The following is a 16,028-nucleotide window of genomic DNA, read 5'->3' as shown; positions in this document are numbered from 1 at the left end:
AAAATCTACTGCCAATCATTAGCGGACCAGAGTTCCGCTGTGGTGACCCCTTACTGGGAAAAAGCCGAAAGACAAACAACAACAACATTGTTACATAGGAGATGAAAGGAAATTACAATGATGAAGCATTCTGAACATCAAAGCTGTACCTTTGCCATAAAATTAGTACTATTTGCAAACTATTATTATTATTCATACCATACTTTTCTTCTTCTCTCATCCCCTTCCTTAACTGTTTCAGTCTTTTTTGCCAGGTCCTGTTACTCATGATTATACTAACCAATGGAATGCTGACAATGGAAATTATTCAGTTATGTGTTTCTTCAGTCATATATTACTACACAACCCAAAGTATAGCTTATACATTCGCACAGGTTACCCTTCTCACTACAGGCTACTTCCTCACCAGGTTCACAAGCTGGTGAACAGTACGAGGTCTTGATTCTCTCCTCCGTCACCTGAGTTTAGTACAGGTGTCTCTGCCTCCGCATTACAGGTACTAACATTTGTTATCATAACTCTCCTTCCCTACCATCTGTTTGTATCTTTCTTTTGTGCATTATTTTCTTATTTTACTGTTATTCTTTCTTCATTCCCATCTGTCATTCTTTTTCTGTTATTCTTTCTTCAATTCCTTCTCTCCATTTTTATTAGATTTCCAAACGTGTAGATCTTTATATCAGTCTTAACAAATAATTATATTCAGTCATGTATGGGAAAGACCTGTATGTCATAGGCTGATACTGTGGTGAGAATACCTAGGAAGAGACTTAATCAGACATAAAGATACAACCTTTTACCTAGTTAGTATAACACAGTTTATGTACTTGTTAATGAGTATGTTATATCACTGCTGACTTACCAGGCTGTATCAGAGCACACCTTTACTGGTACACACAGGTCTGAATCAGCATCCTGACCCCAAAATCATATGGACCAAACAGAGTAGAGGAGGTTTAAGCACAGGAAAAAGTGACTTTTCCAGAGGTTTATATTAGGCAATCAGTCTTCTGATAACTGCATGCCTAGCCAATAATCAGATACTGACAAAAGGCAAGAATCAAACTCTACTTTGCGTCTGTTAGATAAACACTTTAACCATTAGGCCAATCCCCAACCCTTGATAAATAATCAGCTGACAGGCTATAGAATTTTACAAGCCTAGCCAATAACCGGAAATCAAAAATGAACCCTATACCTTATATCTTTGAGGTAAAGACCTTAACCATTAAGGCAAACATACCCCCCATAAACAATTAGATCAAGAAACAATAAGATACTGCAAGTACAAAATGCATTGTTAAGGCTGAAAAACTATCTTATCCAACAATAATAAATACATGGGAAGTGTAGTATCTTTAAGTTAAAAATGGTAATACATTTGTGGAATTGCAGAAATGTGGTTTATGATGCAGAGACTTAGTTTATGTTGGTGAAAAACAACAATAAAAGAGCAAATAATAGGAATAAGCAGAGTGGCGTTCTGACATGAGTTTCACTCCAGTTTAAAAATGACCCAGTACTGTATCTGTTTGAATGCCTTATCCATGTCTTTCCAGAATTTTCCACTTAAATGTGTATAGATTATAACTAATTTCTTGCCCATAACCACTTATTAGTAGGCTTATCTCACCTACATGTCAGTGCTTTGCAGTGTTTCTCCAAACTCATATTGGTGGAAACACTCCAGTAATGACATCTGATTATCTTTGGGTGGCTAGGGATGAAAGCTGGGACGAAATAGGTACAGACTTTAGGCATTTATTATATCTGAGAATTTTGATCCTAATGGAAAGAGATAATGAGGCATTCAAGTAGAATAAGCAAGAGTATTAGACAGTGAATCCCTGGGTGGCCACAGTGGTGCAACGATTAGTGTTGCCATCTCACAGCAAGAGGTTCTCCGGTTTGATTCATGGCTGGGGTGCCTTCTGTGTGGAGTCTGCATGTCCTCCCTGTGGTTATATGGGTTTCCTCTAGGTGCTCCAGTTTTCTTCCACATCCCAAAATCATGCTGAAGGGGGATTGGGCACTCTAAATTAGCTCTAGGTGTGAGTGTGTGCCTTCTGTGGAAGGTGGGGTGCTGGGCTGGCAACATGACACCATAAAACTCCACTGCCAATTGGGAACCCCTAATGGGAAAAGTTGCAAAGAAAACAAGATGACTGGAAATTTCCATTTGATGGACAGCGGACTGCCTTTTCTGATGGAGATAGTAATCCTAATGTACAGCATACTCCAAATCTAATGAATAATACATCTCTACATTTGATGGTGAATATGCCATTCATATGATACCCCAGATCTGAGCTGCTGATGTAGTGGACTTATTTTTGAATCTGTATCTCATATGCGTAAGAAAACGATTTTCATTCTGGTGTTTTTCAATTTTAGAACTGCTAAGTTCAGACAGGAAGCCAGTCAGCCTTTCTTCTTCTTTCTTTTCTTTACATTTTTAAAAGTGCTACGTTTAAGCAGGAAGCAAGCTTTATTTCTTTCTTGTTTTTGTGCCTGTAATTGTGGGTGAGAGCATGATGTTCAGAGGATCATAGGAGATTACTAGGTTATCAATCTGGGCACAATTTCAAGTCTAGCCATTTTGTAGTACCATAGAAATGTTAGTAAATTCCCAAGATTGCCTTTATTAATGGTTGCCCATGTCCAGGAGAGCTGTGGGCACTATCCCCAGTAAGAATTTATAGTGCCCCAGCCAATCATCCAGGTTCCTGTTGAACAGTGTGAGTATGCTCTGTTTCACATGAATTGGTAGCCTGCCCCAAAGACACGGCAGTTACTTGGAGGTAAATGTGTCCCTCCCGCATGTCCTATTTAAGTCATAGGCCATATTTAGTTCCCTGAAATAGGTAGCCCTAGTCCCATTTGATTTATGAGTACGCAGAATGTATATTAGATATGGGTCTGAGATTGCTCTGTTAATTCATGTCCTGTTACTTAATTGCACAGGAAAATGGGGAAGAACTTTAAAACACCTTTTTAAGATGATTTGTGTTTCAAAGAATGGGATCAGTTTGGTCGTTGATGGTTTATTCAGAACATACAGCTGCTTTAAGACTTGTACTGACACTCTTTGTTGATCTGAAGACAGATGTTATTTTCTTCCCGATTTTATACGTCACACCCAATCCCTAATTCCCTTCTGAAACAACTTCACTTTTTTATAGTGCCAGGCCGTGATGGGCAAGCCAGAATCTAATGCTCTAGACTGAGATGACATCCACAGATAGCACTCTTATAAGCTCTAAGTTCCCCTACTGGTCTAAGGTTTGAATCTTTAGAGGTAAGCAGATTTCCAGGTGAAACAGGAATTACTGTACAAGGGACTCTTAAAAAGGCAATGCAACTACATAAAAAGCAAAACAAGTTTAGTTGGCTGGCTGGTGCAGAATAATATAGCTCTGATAGCAGATGACAAAGGCCTGAGCAATTGTTTGGGCATTTGCTGAGAGAAAATGGGAATAAGTGGCCAATGGTTATCCATCCTGGTGAGGGAGAGAGTCAGCTAAGGCCAGTAACATGATTACCATCTGGTCTTGGAAGAGTGTGACACCAACTATCAGTGTGCTGGAAGTGTGCATCCATTTTGGGTTCAAGTAATAGGCATTGTACCATGCTTGTTGGTCATCAGGAGGAGGGGTGTAGGCCTAGCATACAACATAAACAATGTTTATTTCTCATATAAGTTAGGATGCCAAAGTGTGCAAGTCACAGGATTCAGTACTAATAAAAGTTTGTAGCCGTCCCTATTAATGTGTTAGACTAAAATGTATGGCGATGGTGTACAATGCTAAGGTTTCAAGGGGTGTTCGAGTACCATTCTCAGAAACTAGGCTACTATTACTTTCCATAAGAGGAAGAAAGTGGTAATTCACATCTTTTTTGAATATAAAGACTTGTATTGCATAAGTTCATTGGTAAATACTAGGCAATCAGTTTGTACACTGTTAAATGCCTATCCAAAACTAAACAGTGACCAAAGGTGAGAATCAAACGTTGTACCTTGGGCTTGTTAGGTATGTATGTTAACCATTATGCCAACCCTCAAACAATGGGTGACACTTAAGTATCTGTATAACATTTGATTAGGAAAATGTGTTTTATTTTTCTTTAAAGAACTGAGAGAGAGGATGCTAAAACTATCACATTCCATTTGTTGTGTGAGGTCAGACGCCCTGTGCCTCTCAGACACAATCCTATATACCAATGGCATTCATTTTCCATTGTGGGAAACCACATATAGTAATGGCTTATCCCTATACTGTAACTATTAGTTTGAGTGGCATAGTGCCTTAAACCTTGAAATAGCACTGTACTTTGTATTCAAGTGGTGACAACTTATTGCACACACAGAAAATAAGAGTCTAGCATACTTTTGCTTCAAGTAGGGTCTAGATAGGGAAGCCAAAATGATTATTGTTCAAAAAGTGATACAGAATGAAGTCCTGTGAACATGTTAGCCAGTCTGGTATACCTAGTCCTAAGTAAGCTGTTGGAATGCAAGCAAAACAATATAGGACTTTCCTACTTTTATTTAATTCACATATTTATAACAAGCAATGATATGTCAGCGTCGGTAGGCTTAACCACCAGTGCCATAGAATACTGACCCTTGAAGGTGAGCTAATAGCTCAGAAGATGATGGTAGAAGGTAGATTTTTCATATTTAAGCACATTGGCTTTGGGGGAACTATAATGCCTCATGGAAGGAGTGGGAGGTAAAGATTGTAGATGCTTAATAGGTGAATGAAACCTTTGTGGAATCACTTTCCTCGTAAATTATTTAATTGCCATTATGATTTTTGATAGCCATATGGCTGTATTTGGGCTCTTTGGGGGCTGACAGAGACAAGGTACAGAGTTTGATTCTCACCCTTGCGGTAAATTGACTAGGTTTAAATCGCCCACAAGAGCAGCAAGCCTAGTACTTGCTTATGAACATTAAAACATACTATAATGGAAATGTGTCTGAATGAATAAAACTGCAATGCTGCAAAAACATGTTTAAAATGGCTGTTCATCCTATAAGGGATTCATGGTGCTTTTTTCAGATACGAATTCTTAACTGAAATTCATTGCAAACCACTCTAAGATTCATTTCAATGATCCTTGTGTAATTTGAATACACTGTGATGTCAGGGTGCACTGTGATGTCAAAGTAATTAGAGTGCAAAGTACATCAAGCCAAATTCAAACTCTCATTGGTAGAACAAAAAGCAGTGGGCAGTCTTATTAATAAGGATCATAGCTAATTTACTGGCAGTTAACTTAAGCCCAAATACAGCTCCAAAGGTAGAGAGAGGCAGATAGAATTGTAGGTGTATCATTTTCTAGATTTGCATCAGGATTACTGTTATTGGTTCAAGAACATGTGTTAACCCCTGTATACAAGTACCATACGTTTAAAGGTAAATCCACTAAAGTCAAGATTGAGGCTATAATAGCTACTCAAGCCAAAGACAGTCGCAACACCTTTTTTAGTTATGTTCATTATCTCAAAAGCACAAAGCTGATTGCGAATGATGTTACCTACTCTGATGTTAAAAATATAGTGTACCTACTGGCTGATAAATTCAGCTCTAACTTTACCCCTCTCTCCCCTCCATCTGTCCCTCAAGATATACCTGAAAGTGGATCACCTCCAGATATACCACAAGTCAAAGTCCTATCAAAATCTAAAAATACTGCATCATTGCTCCTGACAATTTACTGGATGCATTTTAAATAGCATGAAGCATGATTTAGCTACCCCACCCAACAACACTGTTCAGCCTCCATATATGTTTTGTTCCAAGCAAATGGAGAACAGTTACAACTGTTCCCTACTTAAAGGAGGACCTTCCACAGGCCCGGGCAATTAAAGACCAGTAAGTTTGACCAGCCTCATATGCAAAGCCATGGAAAGACTTATCATGCAATTAATCAATCAGGGTATAGTGAAACTTCAAATCTTCAAGGGCAGGTCATACTTACTCAACCTGATGGACTTTTTGATAAGATCACCAAAGCAATGGAGGAAGGCAAAATGGTACACACCACCTACTTCAATCTGGCCAAAGCTTCTGACACAATCTCCCACTTAAGCATCATAGAAAAGCTAAATAAACTGGGAATAAACCCCAGTGTCACCTGCTGGATTGCCAACTGGCTCTTATATAGGACACAGATAATAGGGGAGGTTACCTCCACAATGAGGCCAGTCACCAGTGGAGTCCTATGCTGGGACATCTCTTGTTTGGCATCTACTACACTGTAGTAAAAGCCAATACTAAAGAGCTCTGCCTGACTAAATTTACAGATGACTGCAAGCTAGGAGCAGTCACTGAATCCTCATATGGCTTAGTCATACTACAAGAAGGTTTATCCCAAATAAATAGGTAGTGCCAAAATCATGGACTCAGACTAAATTCCAAAAAAGAATGCATTATTATATCCTGTGGGGAGTCATCTACCCCAAAGAATTACCACATCTAGAGATGTCATTTTAACATATTACTCAGCCCTTATTAGGCCAGTCATTAAGTATAATGCATCCTTTGGCATGTATATGTTTAGACACATGCAGCAGCTGGAATGCCCACAGAGATACGTTACTAAAAGGATACAAGGCCTAAACAATAATTCCTACTAGGACTGACTAAAATCCCTGTCACTATACTCACTGTACTCGGTATCCTTCTGACTGATAAGAGGAGACCTGTATCAGCACCTGGCTGACATACTCTACCACCTTTCCCATACCCACTATCCAGCCTCCTCTTTAAAACTCCCACAGATACACTATATATTATCATACTTTACTTGTAACTGCCTAGCACCTGGCTGACATACTCTAACTCTTTTCCCCTACCCACTATCCAACCTCCTCTATAAAACTCCCACAGAGGCACTGCATATTACCACATGTTACTTGTAACTGCCTAACACCTGGCTGACATAATCTAACTACTTTCCCCTACCCACTATCCAACCTCCTCTTTAAAACTCCCACAGATGCACTATATATTATCACACGTTACTTGTAACTGCTTAACACCTGGCTGACATATTCTAACTCCTTTCCCCTACCCACTATCCCACCTCCTCTTTAAAACTCCCACAGATGCACTACATATTATCACACGTTACTTGTAACTGCCTAGCACCTGGTTGACATATTCAAATTCTTTTCCCCTACCCACTATCCAACCTTCTCTTTAAAACTCACAGTGATGCACTATACATTACCATATGTTACTTGTAACTGCCTAGCACCTGGATGACATATTCTAACTCCTTTCCCCTACCCACTATCCAACCTCCTCTTTAAAACTCCCACAGATGCACTATATATTATTACATGTTACTTGTAACTGCCTAGCACCTGGCTGACACATTGTAACTCCTTTCCCCTACCCACTATCCAACCTCCTCTTTAAAACTCCCACAGATGCACTATATGTTATCACATGTTACAGGTAACTGCCTAGCACCTGGCTGACAAATTCTAACTCCTTTCCCCTACCCACTATCCAAACTCTTTAAAACTCCCACAGATGCACTATATATTATCACATGTTACTTGTAACTGCCTAACACCTGGCTGACATATTCTACCACCTTTCCCATACCCACTATCCAACCTCCTCTTTAAAACTCCCACAGATGCAATATATAATACCACACGTTACATGTAACTGCCTAGCACCTGGATGACTTATTCTAACTCCTTTCCCCTACCTACTATCCAACCTCTTTAAAACTCCCACAGATACACTATATATTATCACACATTACTTACCAACTCACTGCTGCCTACTCCCACCTGTCTCAATTATACCCATTAACTATCCCATAGACTAAGTTGAAAAGCTTTCCCTTAAAATGTCGATCCACCTCATATGAATGTGTCTATATTCTCCTCCTTTTTTGGTTTTCCTTTCTTGTCTAATCTTTAGTACATCTTCAAGCTTATCTCTACTAAACATACTGTATGAACAGCCATCATATGTTACTATGTGCTGTACTTTTAAATGTATGTCTAAACCACTATGTTTATGTAAATATCTTATGCAATTTTATAACTGAATGTGTAAATATCTTATGTATAGTATGCTAGCAATTGTTCTGGAGCTTTTCTCCCCGGGTCTCCTCTGAAAATGGACAGCTCTGTCCAGTCAGACCTTCCCGGTAAACAAATGTAAAACATAAATAAATAAATAAATAAATAAATAAATAAATAAATAAATATAAGGCATCCTCTGACCTTTTACTGATGGATTTACTACACATATGCAACTCAAATGGCATCAGAAGTATTCAGTCTAGGGATCTAAACCTCTTCTGCATCATAAACAGAACTGTCTGAAGGGACAGGTGTATCTCACAGAGGATCCCCCAGGACTACCCTCCTGTGCTACTAACAGACAGAGGCAGTTTCTAAATGTTTTATCCCACACATGGGTCCTCTCAAATTACCTGTGGAATGATCCCAGTTATTCTCAATAGGGATAATATATAACTATCAACCATGGGATGGGTAAGGCAGGTCTAACACCACGAGCCATGCCTTCTATTCCCCACATTTTCCCATTCACTGCCTTTTGTATTCTCCCTGGCCCTGTGACCTCCCTTTCCCTACAAGGGCTATAGATCTGCACACAGTAGTTTAACTGTACTTCTGCCTGATCAAAGGGCTTTATTATCTTCTTATCTCATGATTCCAACTCCTAGATGTAAACCCTAGTGTTTATTTTGCCTTTATTTCCACCATTTCACTCTGAGCCTCATGATTAAACTTTTCCTTGTCAGTCCTTTTCCTGCTTTGTATTTTTAGCCTGATTCCTACAATTGCATATTCTGTCCTGACTTGATATTCCCCAGAAACAGTACACAGTTGGATGTTCTGAGGTGTAACCAGCAAACTTCAGGTGATAGCTCCAATCTTCTAATGTCCCTTCTCAGGCTTGCATCCCAGTCCTTTGTCTGACACCTTTCCAAATTTGGTATCCAGCACAGAGATATGAATCCAGTTTGTCAGGTGTTGTGTGAAGTTAGAGAGGGACACATTAGACAATGATGGTTCACAACCAAAATCCCAAAAGACACCATTCCTTACTTTGTCACACTCTGATAGTTCCTCCATTACCCTCCACTCCTTATAATTTAATCACGTCTCTATTAATTTGTACAGTTGCTTCTCACATCAACCCTTATTTCTAAAAAAAACAAGCAGTATATGACTAAAGTTGCAGGCTTTATTGAAATCAAGATGATATCTACAGGATTACCACTACCTAACTCCCTTATGACCTAGTCATTGACCTGGATAAAGCTAGTCTGAGACAGAAGGGGAGGAAGGGTCTGCCCATTCTGGATGGAGGGAGGGCTGGTGCAGGGATGAAAACTACCACAATCTGTCAGAGGTGGGGTTGGCATTGCAAAGAGCATCTCAGGAGCTGAGCTTTCAGCTCATCAAACCACCTCCTGATGGAAGCCTTCAAAAGTGAAAATACAGGTTCATATCCTCCCAAATGGGAAGGTGCAGTGGGTCCCCACAGTGACATGGTTAGTGTTTCTTCTGCTTTAGTGCATTCATATAGAAAACACCTCAGTTGTCAAGATACCAACCAGGGCACAAGCAGGCCTCATAATTGCCTGTATGATAGCTCCCCAGACAGCTCTCAGTCCGTAAAGTGCCAGAGTACAGTCCCACCTATAGAACAATGAATGGGCTGAGTCAGAATAATTGGTTATGGCTTGATGGTTGGCAGAAATGTGATCAAAAGTGAACTAGGAAAATATTTCTGGTTTGCAATAATCAGTGCATTTTATTATCTAGAATTAATTTCCCAGTTTTACATCTAAGAAAAATAGTTAAAAAAGTGGAAACAATACACAACTTTGTGAGACACTACTGGTAGCCCCTGTTTGTGTACTGTGGTAATATGCTCAACCCCAACCTTGTTGTGTCCTTTTCTTTAACTAGTGTTCTACTCATTGAATAATATATTAATTGGCACAGAATATTTGTAATTTGTCAGTTACTCTCGTTGTGAGGGATAGTGTCGAGTGCCTTAGTAAGATCGATGTAAGCTGTGTATACTGTCAGTCTTTTGTCAAGTGCTGCTGTTATCTCTTCAAAAAATGTTGCATGACTCAAAAAGACAAAAATCTCCACTTAACCCACCCATAGTGTACTGATGAGGCATTCAAACAATGTTCTAGAACTTTCTGCTGTGGTTTACAGGAAAATGAACATTATTAATTTAGAAAGAAATCCGCTGCTTTTAGCATTTATTCCCAAAGTGCACTAAACCTTTTCTTAACTGAATGCTTTCTAATTGTAAAACTGTGAGTGTTAACACTATTATCCATTACGTCTCTACCCTGGGAACCATACGAACCCTTTCATTCCTGCTACTAGTCTTAACGTAGCAGCCACACCACCCCAAGGGGTGGATCCTTTCTTCTTCAGGGGAATACCTCACTGTAATTCATATCTTTACTCAAGTCCGAAGGGTCAGGACATGGGATCTGGTGCATCATCATCTGCAGCAGGCTTGAATCACCTACAGGGTGTGCTTTGCCATGGTGAGAGGCTGTTACACACTCTCGTTATGCATGTAGATTCCTGCATATGTGCAGGGAGAGCTGACACATGTAAATGGATTAGCTTACTATATGCGTAACCCCAGTCTTTACCACATGACATGTACCTCTGTCACCAGAAAGTGCCAGTATGGCACCAAATATCACCTGTATCCCCCCCAGGATGGATAATCCAAATTTAGCTACTCATGTCCACACCTCCCTCATTGGCTCCCACAGCACTTGGGTCACTAACCAGAGAAATGTTATCTGAGTTGTAATCAAAGATTTATTCTTGTGTGCACAGAGCTAACTTAAAACCAATTTAAATGTTTGCAGAGAAAATACAACTATTTCTAGATCAGATAACTAATGAATCTCTTCAGTGTACCACCTAAGGCACCCTACTCAACATCAGTTTCCATTGTTTTGGTTGAGAAAATGTTTGTATTAGTGAGTACTGCAGTAAAGAAGAATAAAGCCCTGACTAGGCAACAGGTGATCCAAATTTAGCCTATTGCATTTTTGTAGGAGTTGGCAGGAGAAGATGGTTGGAAGCTCTGATTTGCCACAAGGGTGATACTAAGCTGGAGTCCAAGCTAACTGAGGACATGCTGTTGTAGTGTGTAAGCACTACAAAGCTGAGGGTAACATAGCATGTGGAAGCACTGTTCCCCTTCAGAGACAGCAAAGGTGGGCTCAGAGGATCTGCCAAGGTGGTGCTTATATGGGGAGAGGGTAGGTCAGTCTCCCAGGACCAACAAGCTGGCCCATTCCCTACCAGCCAAATCTCACCCAGGAATATAGTGCTGACTGGAGTTCCTGGCCAGGAATGAACGGCATATATCTCTCAACTCTCCCGTGAATGCCCAGCTGCTGTCCCCCTGGAAAGAATGGGCAATAGTTTGAAGGTAGCAGAGCCAATGGGACTGGTCCTGGATGGGTGCAAAAAGTAAAAAAAATTAAATATATTAAATGTAAAATTTTAAGTGTTAAATCTGTGCTATTGTTATGTCTGAAAATGGTTCATTATAGATTGTCCCTGGGGGGCAGCTGCGCTGGTGCAGCGGTTAGTGTTGCCGCCTCACAGCAAGAGGTTCTCTGGTTCAATTATCGGCTGGGGTGCCTTCTGTGTGGAGTCTGCATGTCCTCCCTGTGGTCACGTGGGTTTCCTCCGGGTACTCCAGTTTCCTCCCACATCCCAAAGACATGCTGTAGGTGGATTGGACACTCCAAATTGGCCCTAGGTGTGAGTGTGTGCATGAGTGTTCCTTCTGTAGAAGGTTGGGTGCCAAGCTGGCACCTTGGCACTGTAAAACTCCACTGCCAATCATGAACGGACAGGTGATCCGCTGTGGCGACCCCTAACCAGGAAAAGCCGAAAGAAGAAGAAGAAAAAGATAGATTGTCCCTGGGATTCATTAACACTTACACTAACTGTACACTAAATGGGTTCTATATTAGCAAATCAAAAAACCCTTTAACAGAATACCTAAACGTCAACACCTATAACGCGAAACGCAAAAATCATGAACCCACTAAACAGTGAAAAATAAAATAACGAACTGTCATAGTCAGCTAACCCCACCACCCGCTACATACTACCTACCCTAACAAAATAAATAAACCACATACATACACTAGCCAAACCCTACTTCTAACCTAAAGTAAAGCACCAAAACCCTACACTAAACCCCACAAACCCAACTAACTATGCACTATCCTTAACCCCTCCCTAACTCTAAGGTCTGTAACTACTGCACAAGTCCTCTACAGACATACACCCAAAAAAATAAATACACATACATATAACAAAACCCTACTTCCAACACTACACTAAACCCCACATGCACAACTATCTATGCACTATCCTTAACCCCTCCCTAACCCTAAGGTCCGTAACTACCGCACACTTCCCCTACAGACATACACCCAAAACAAATAAATAATACACATACATACAGCTAAATAAAACCCTACTTCTAACACTACACTAAATCTTACATACATTAACTATCTATTAACTTACCTTAACCCACATCCTAACCCTAAAGTCCTATCTATCGCACACTTACCTTACAGAGCTATACTGCAGATGGGCCAACCATTGCACTTTGACATTTCCATTTTCGCTGTTTCGGATGTTTGGCGTTTCCATATTTCGCACAATACATGTCGCTCTTTCTGTATTCGCGATTACGGTCTTTCGCTCTGCTAATAGGAACCCCACTAAAGGTACACCATTCTGAGTGAAAAAGCAATACAAGCATAACTCACACCTTCTTCCTCCTAATTTTTGTTTTCCTTCTGATTTTCTTGCAGCCTTAAATATAGAGGGGATTCACAAAGGTTACCACAAAGTGTAGGCTACATGTATACATACTGTAATCTTTCTGAATGACTAGAAAACACAAAATAAATGTGGTAGGAATGCTCTTCAATATAAATTGTGTACACCTAGTGTAGGCATTCAGTAATTTGATTACCAAGGAATAAATACATAAAAGGTTTGGTTTTATTTTCCTCACAAGTATTATGAGATAATTTATGTATCTGTTAAATCGGTAAGTTAGACTGGATGCAGGGGTACCTTTCAGCGATGATCAGGATCAAAGGCACGTTAAGAAAGGCATTCAAGAGCGTAATTTGCATTATTAAAGTTAAATTGGGCATATGTTACATGATTGTTATTATTGTACAGCACATTTGTTAGAAAGCAGAGTGAGGAATTATAAGTTAGAAAACACTGATAAACATTCACAGATGTCATAGCAGAAATTCCATGACATTGAAACAGTATCAGTAATGCAGCATAAGCTGGTGTGAGTGCTATCCTGGGTCTAAAATGTTTGCACATTCTGGTATTACATATTTTGGATGCAGGGCTATAAATGCCAGAAAGGTTGTATATCTTTGCATCTATTAAGCTGGTTACAGATTGAACCACAACTTAGAAAGCTATTTACTGATCTTGAAAACTTGAGACCTGCTCTAAGGAAATCAGCCATTAGCACTGAGCATGTGCAGTGAAGGATTATGATGATGATGATGCTAGAACAGTAATAACAAGATGTGAATAAAACTCTTAAAACCCACCTACTTATCTGTGGTTGAACATTTTTAGGATATGAGATGCACTCTGACTGAAGTTTTTTTTGTTCTGTTTGCAATATAGTATTTGCATACTAATAACTATTAACAGTCTTATTCTGTTTGATTCCTTGATCAAAGTGGGCAGAAACACACAAGCAGTGCAACCGGCTACGTCTGATTGATATGCTGGTGAAACCGCACCAGAGAATCACTAAATATCCTTTGCTTCTCAAAGCAATCCTGAAGAGAACTGAAAACCCAGATGATAAGGATGCACTGTTTAGAATGGTGAGAAGATGATTGTGCCATTGATCTGTTATTGTGAGAAACCTGAAATTACATGCACTTGACATTTTATTAGCACAGATATGGTGGAAAGGCATCCGGATATTCAATATATTTTGCTATTGTGAGGATGCATATGGGAAACATGATATGGTAAAGTGTACCACAATGCTACTACACAAGGAACAGTCCTTATTCAGTCAACCTGCTCCTTAGTGATTTCATAATGACGTACGTTTCCCATGATGCTTTGTGTTATGTTTAACATGTTTGACTTTCAGATAGTTTGTAGTTCATTTAAAGTACTCTACTTTGTTTTATTAGGTGTATGCATAAGTTACAGCTTTTATCTGTACATCGCAGCTACATTTTTCAAAGTAGTAATAGCTGTGTACATTATTTCAAGTATCTCTAGCCGGTACCATCCATACAGTGGTTCTGCCTTCCTACGCACACCAGTCATGATGACCACCATGTTGCTTCCATAGTGTGAAATAGCTCTCCCATTACAGTAAGGGATGTCTAAGACATATAAAATAAAGAGTAAGAAATGTGCCTTTTAGTACTCTCTTGATGTCTTATAACCCTCCTCAAGGAATTTTACCCACCAAAATCATGGGGTACAAATCATGAAACAGAGCATTTTACGTAATATTTGTAATTAACAGATGCATGCAATGTGGCCAGTTGTTGGAAGGAGGTCCGTAAGTGAGAATCAAATCATTCAGATGTGGCCCATAAATCAAGCAGAAAATGATATTTACTACATCTTTAGATAGTACTGAGTGATGTTTAGACTTCACTGACTGTAGTATACACACTGCAGATGAGGCACCATTTTTATACTTGTATCTCATTTGCTATCCTAAACAGTGTAAGAAACTTTTCTGTGTGGAAGACTTTCGGTCCATATATCCCTAGTTAATCACTGTATATTAATCAGATCAGACAATAGTAGTAGAAGTAGCAAACTTAAACTCATCTTAAGTAAAAAAAAAAAATAATAAAAAATATATAATGGTACAGAATTACTAAGTATTCAAAAGTAATCCAGGCAAGGCAGGCAGTCTGTTTCCAGGCGAAAACCCTTTATTAAGTACATAGACAAGTTATCCAAGTAAAACAAAAATAGAGTAATAATTTCCTCACAAGCTTTCTAAATATATATATATATATATATATATATATATATATATATATATACTTTTTATCAGGCAAGGGAATGGTTTATTGTGCTGTAAAACAAAGTGTCATTGGTACACATGTTAAATTCACATCCCTTCCCCCATCAGTGTGATATTTGAGCTGGCCCTGCCCTACTTAGTAGCTGTCGTAATAATGTAACCCTTATGTACTTTAAATAACATTTATAATGATGTGATACCTCCTATTTAACCAGATTATTAAGTAGATTATTAAGTCCATGATTTGTATCCAAGACAATATACTACATGGCTGGAAATATATCAACCTTAGTCCATTTCGCAATCAAAAAATAGGGTAATTGTACACAGACCTGAAGAAGTCTAGGACGAAAGTGATCTTTAACAACAGGTTATGAAAATAGAATATGATTTTTGCAATTTTTTTTTACATGCAAAGTGTATATGTATATATTTAGATATATTTTTAATTGACAAATGGACTAAGGTTGGTATATTTCCAGCATGTAGTATATTGTCTTGGATAAAATCACAGACTTAATAATCTGATTAAATAAGAGGTACCACATCATTATAAATTTTATTTAAAGTACATACGGGTTATATTATTATGACAGCTACTAAGTAGGGCAAGACCATCTCGAATGTCACACTGATATGGAAATAGGGATGTGAATTTAGCATGTGTATCAATAACACTTTGTTTTACAGCACAGTAAACCACTCCCATGCCTGATAAAAAGTATATATATTTAGAAAGCTTGTGAGGAAATTATTACTCTATTTTTGTTTTACTTGGATTGCTTGTCTGTGTACTTAATAAAGGATTTTCGCCTGCCTTGCTTGGATTACTTTCGAATACTTAGTAATTCTGTACAATTATATATTTTTTATTATTTTTTT

General features: G+C 38.9%; 1 protein-coding gene across 1 annotated transcript in view; it reads left to right on the top strand.

The window, feature by feature from the left end:
- LOC122808606 (pleckstrin homology domain-containing family G member 5-like) overlaps positions 1-16,028 on the top strand; it is a 676,293-nt gene that overhangs the window by 480,491 nt on the left and 179,774 nt on the right. The window contains exon 9 of the mRNA XM_044079565.1: positions 13,816-13,965. Within this exon, the coding sequence (XP_043935500.1) occupies positions 13,816-13,965 (150 nt within the window). The remainder of the gene's footprint in view (positions 1-13,815; positions 13,966-16,028) is intronic.

The sequence above is a fragment of the Protopterus annectens genome, chromosome 8.part0, assembly GCF_019279795.1.
Source record: "Protopterus annectens isolate FY-2018-M chromosome 8.part0, PAN1.0, whole genome shotgun sequence".
In the NCBI taxonomy this organism is placed as follows: Eukaryota; Metazoa; Chordata; order Ceratodontiformes; family Protopteridae; genus Protopterus; species Protopterus annectens.
This window is presented reverse-complemented; position numbering and strand designations above follow the sequence as displayed.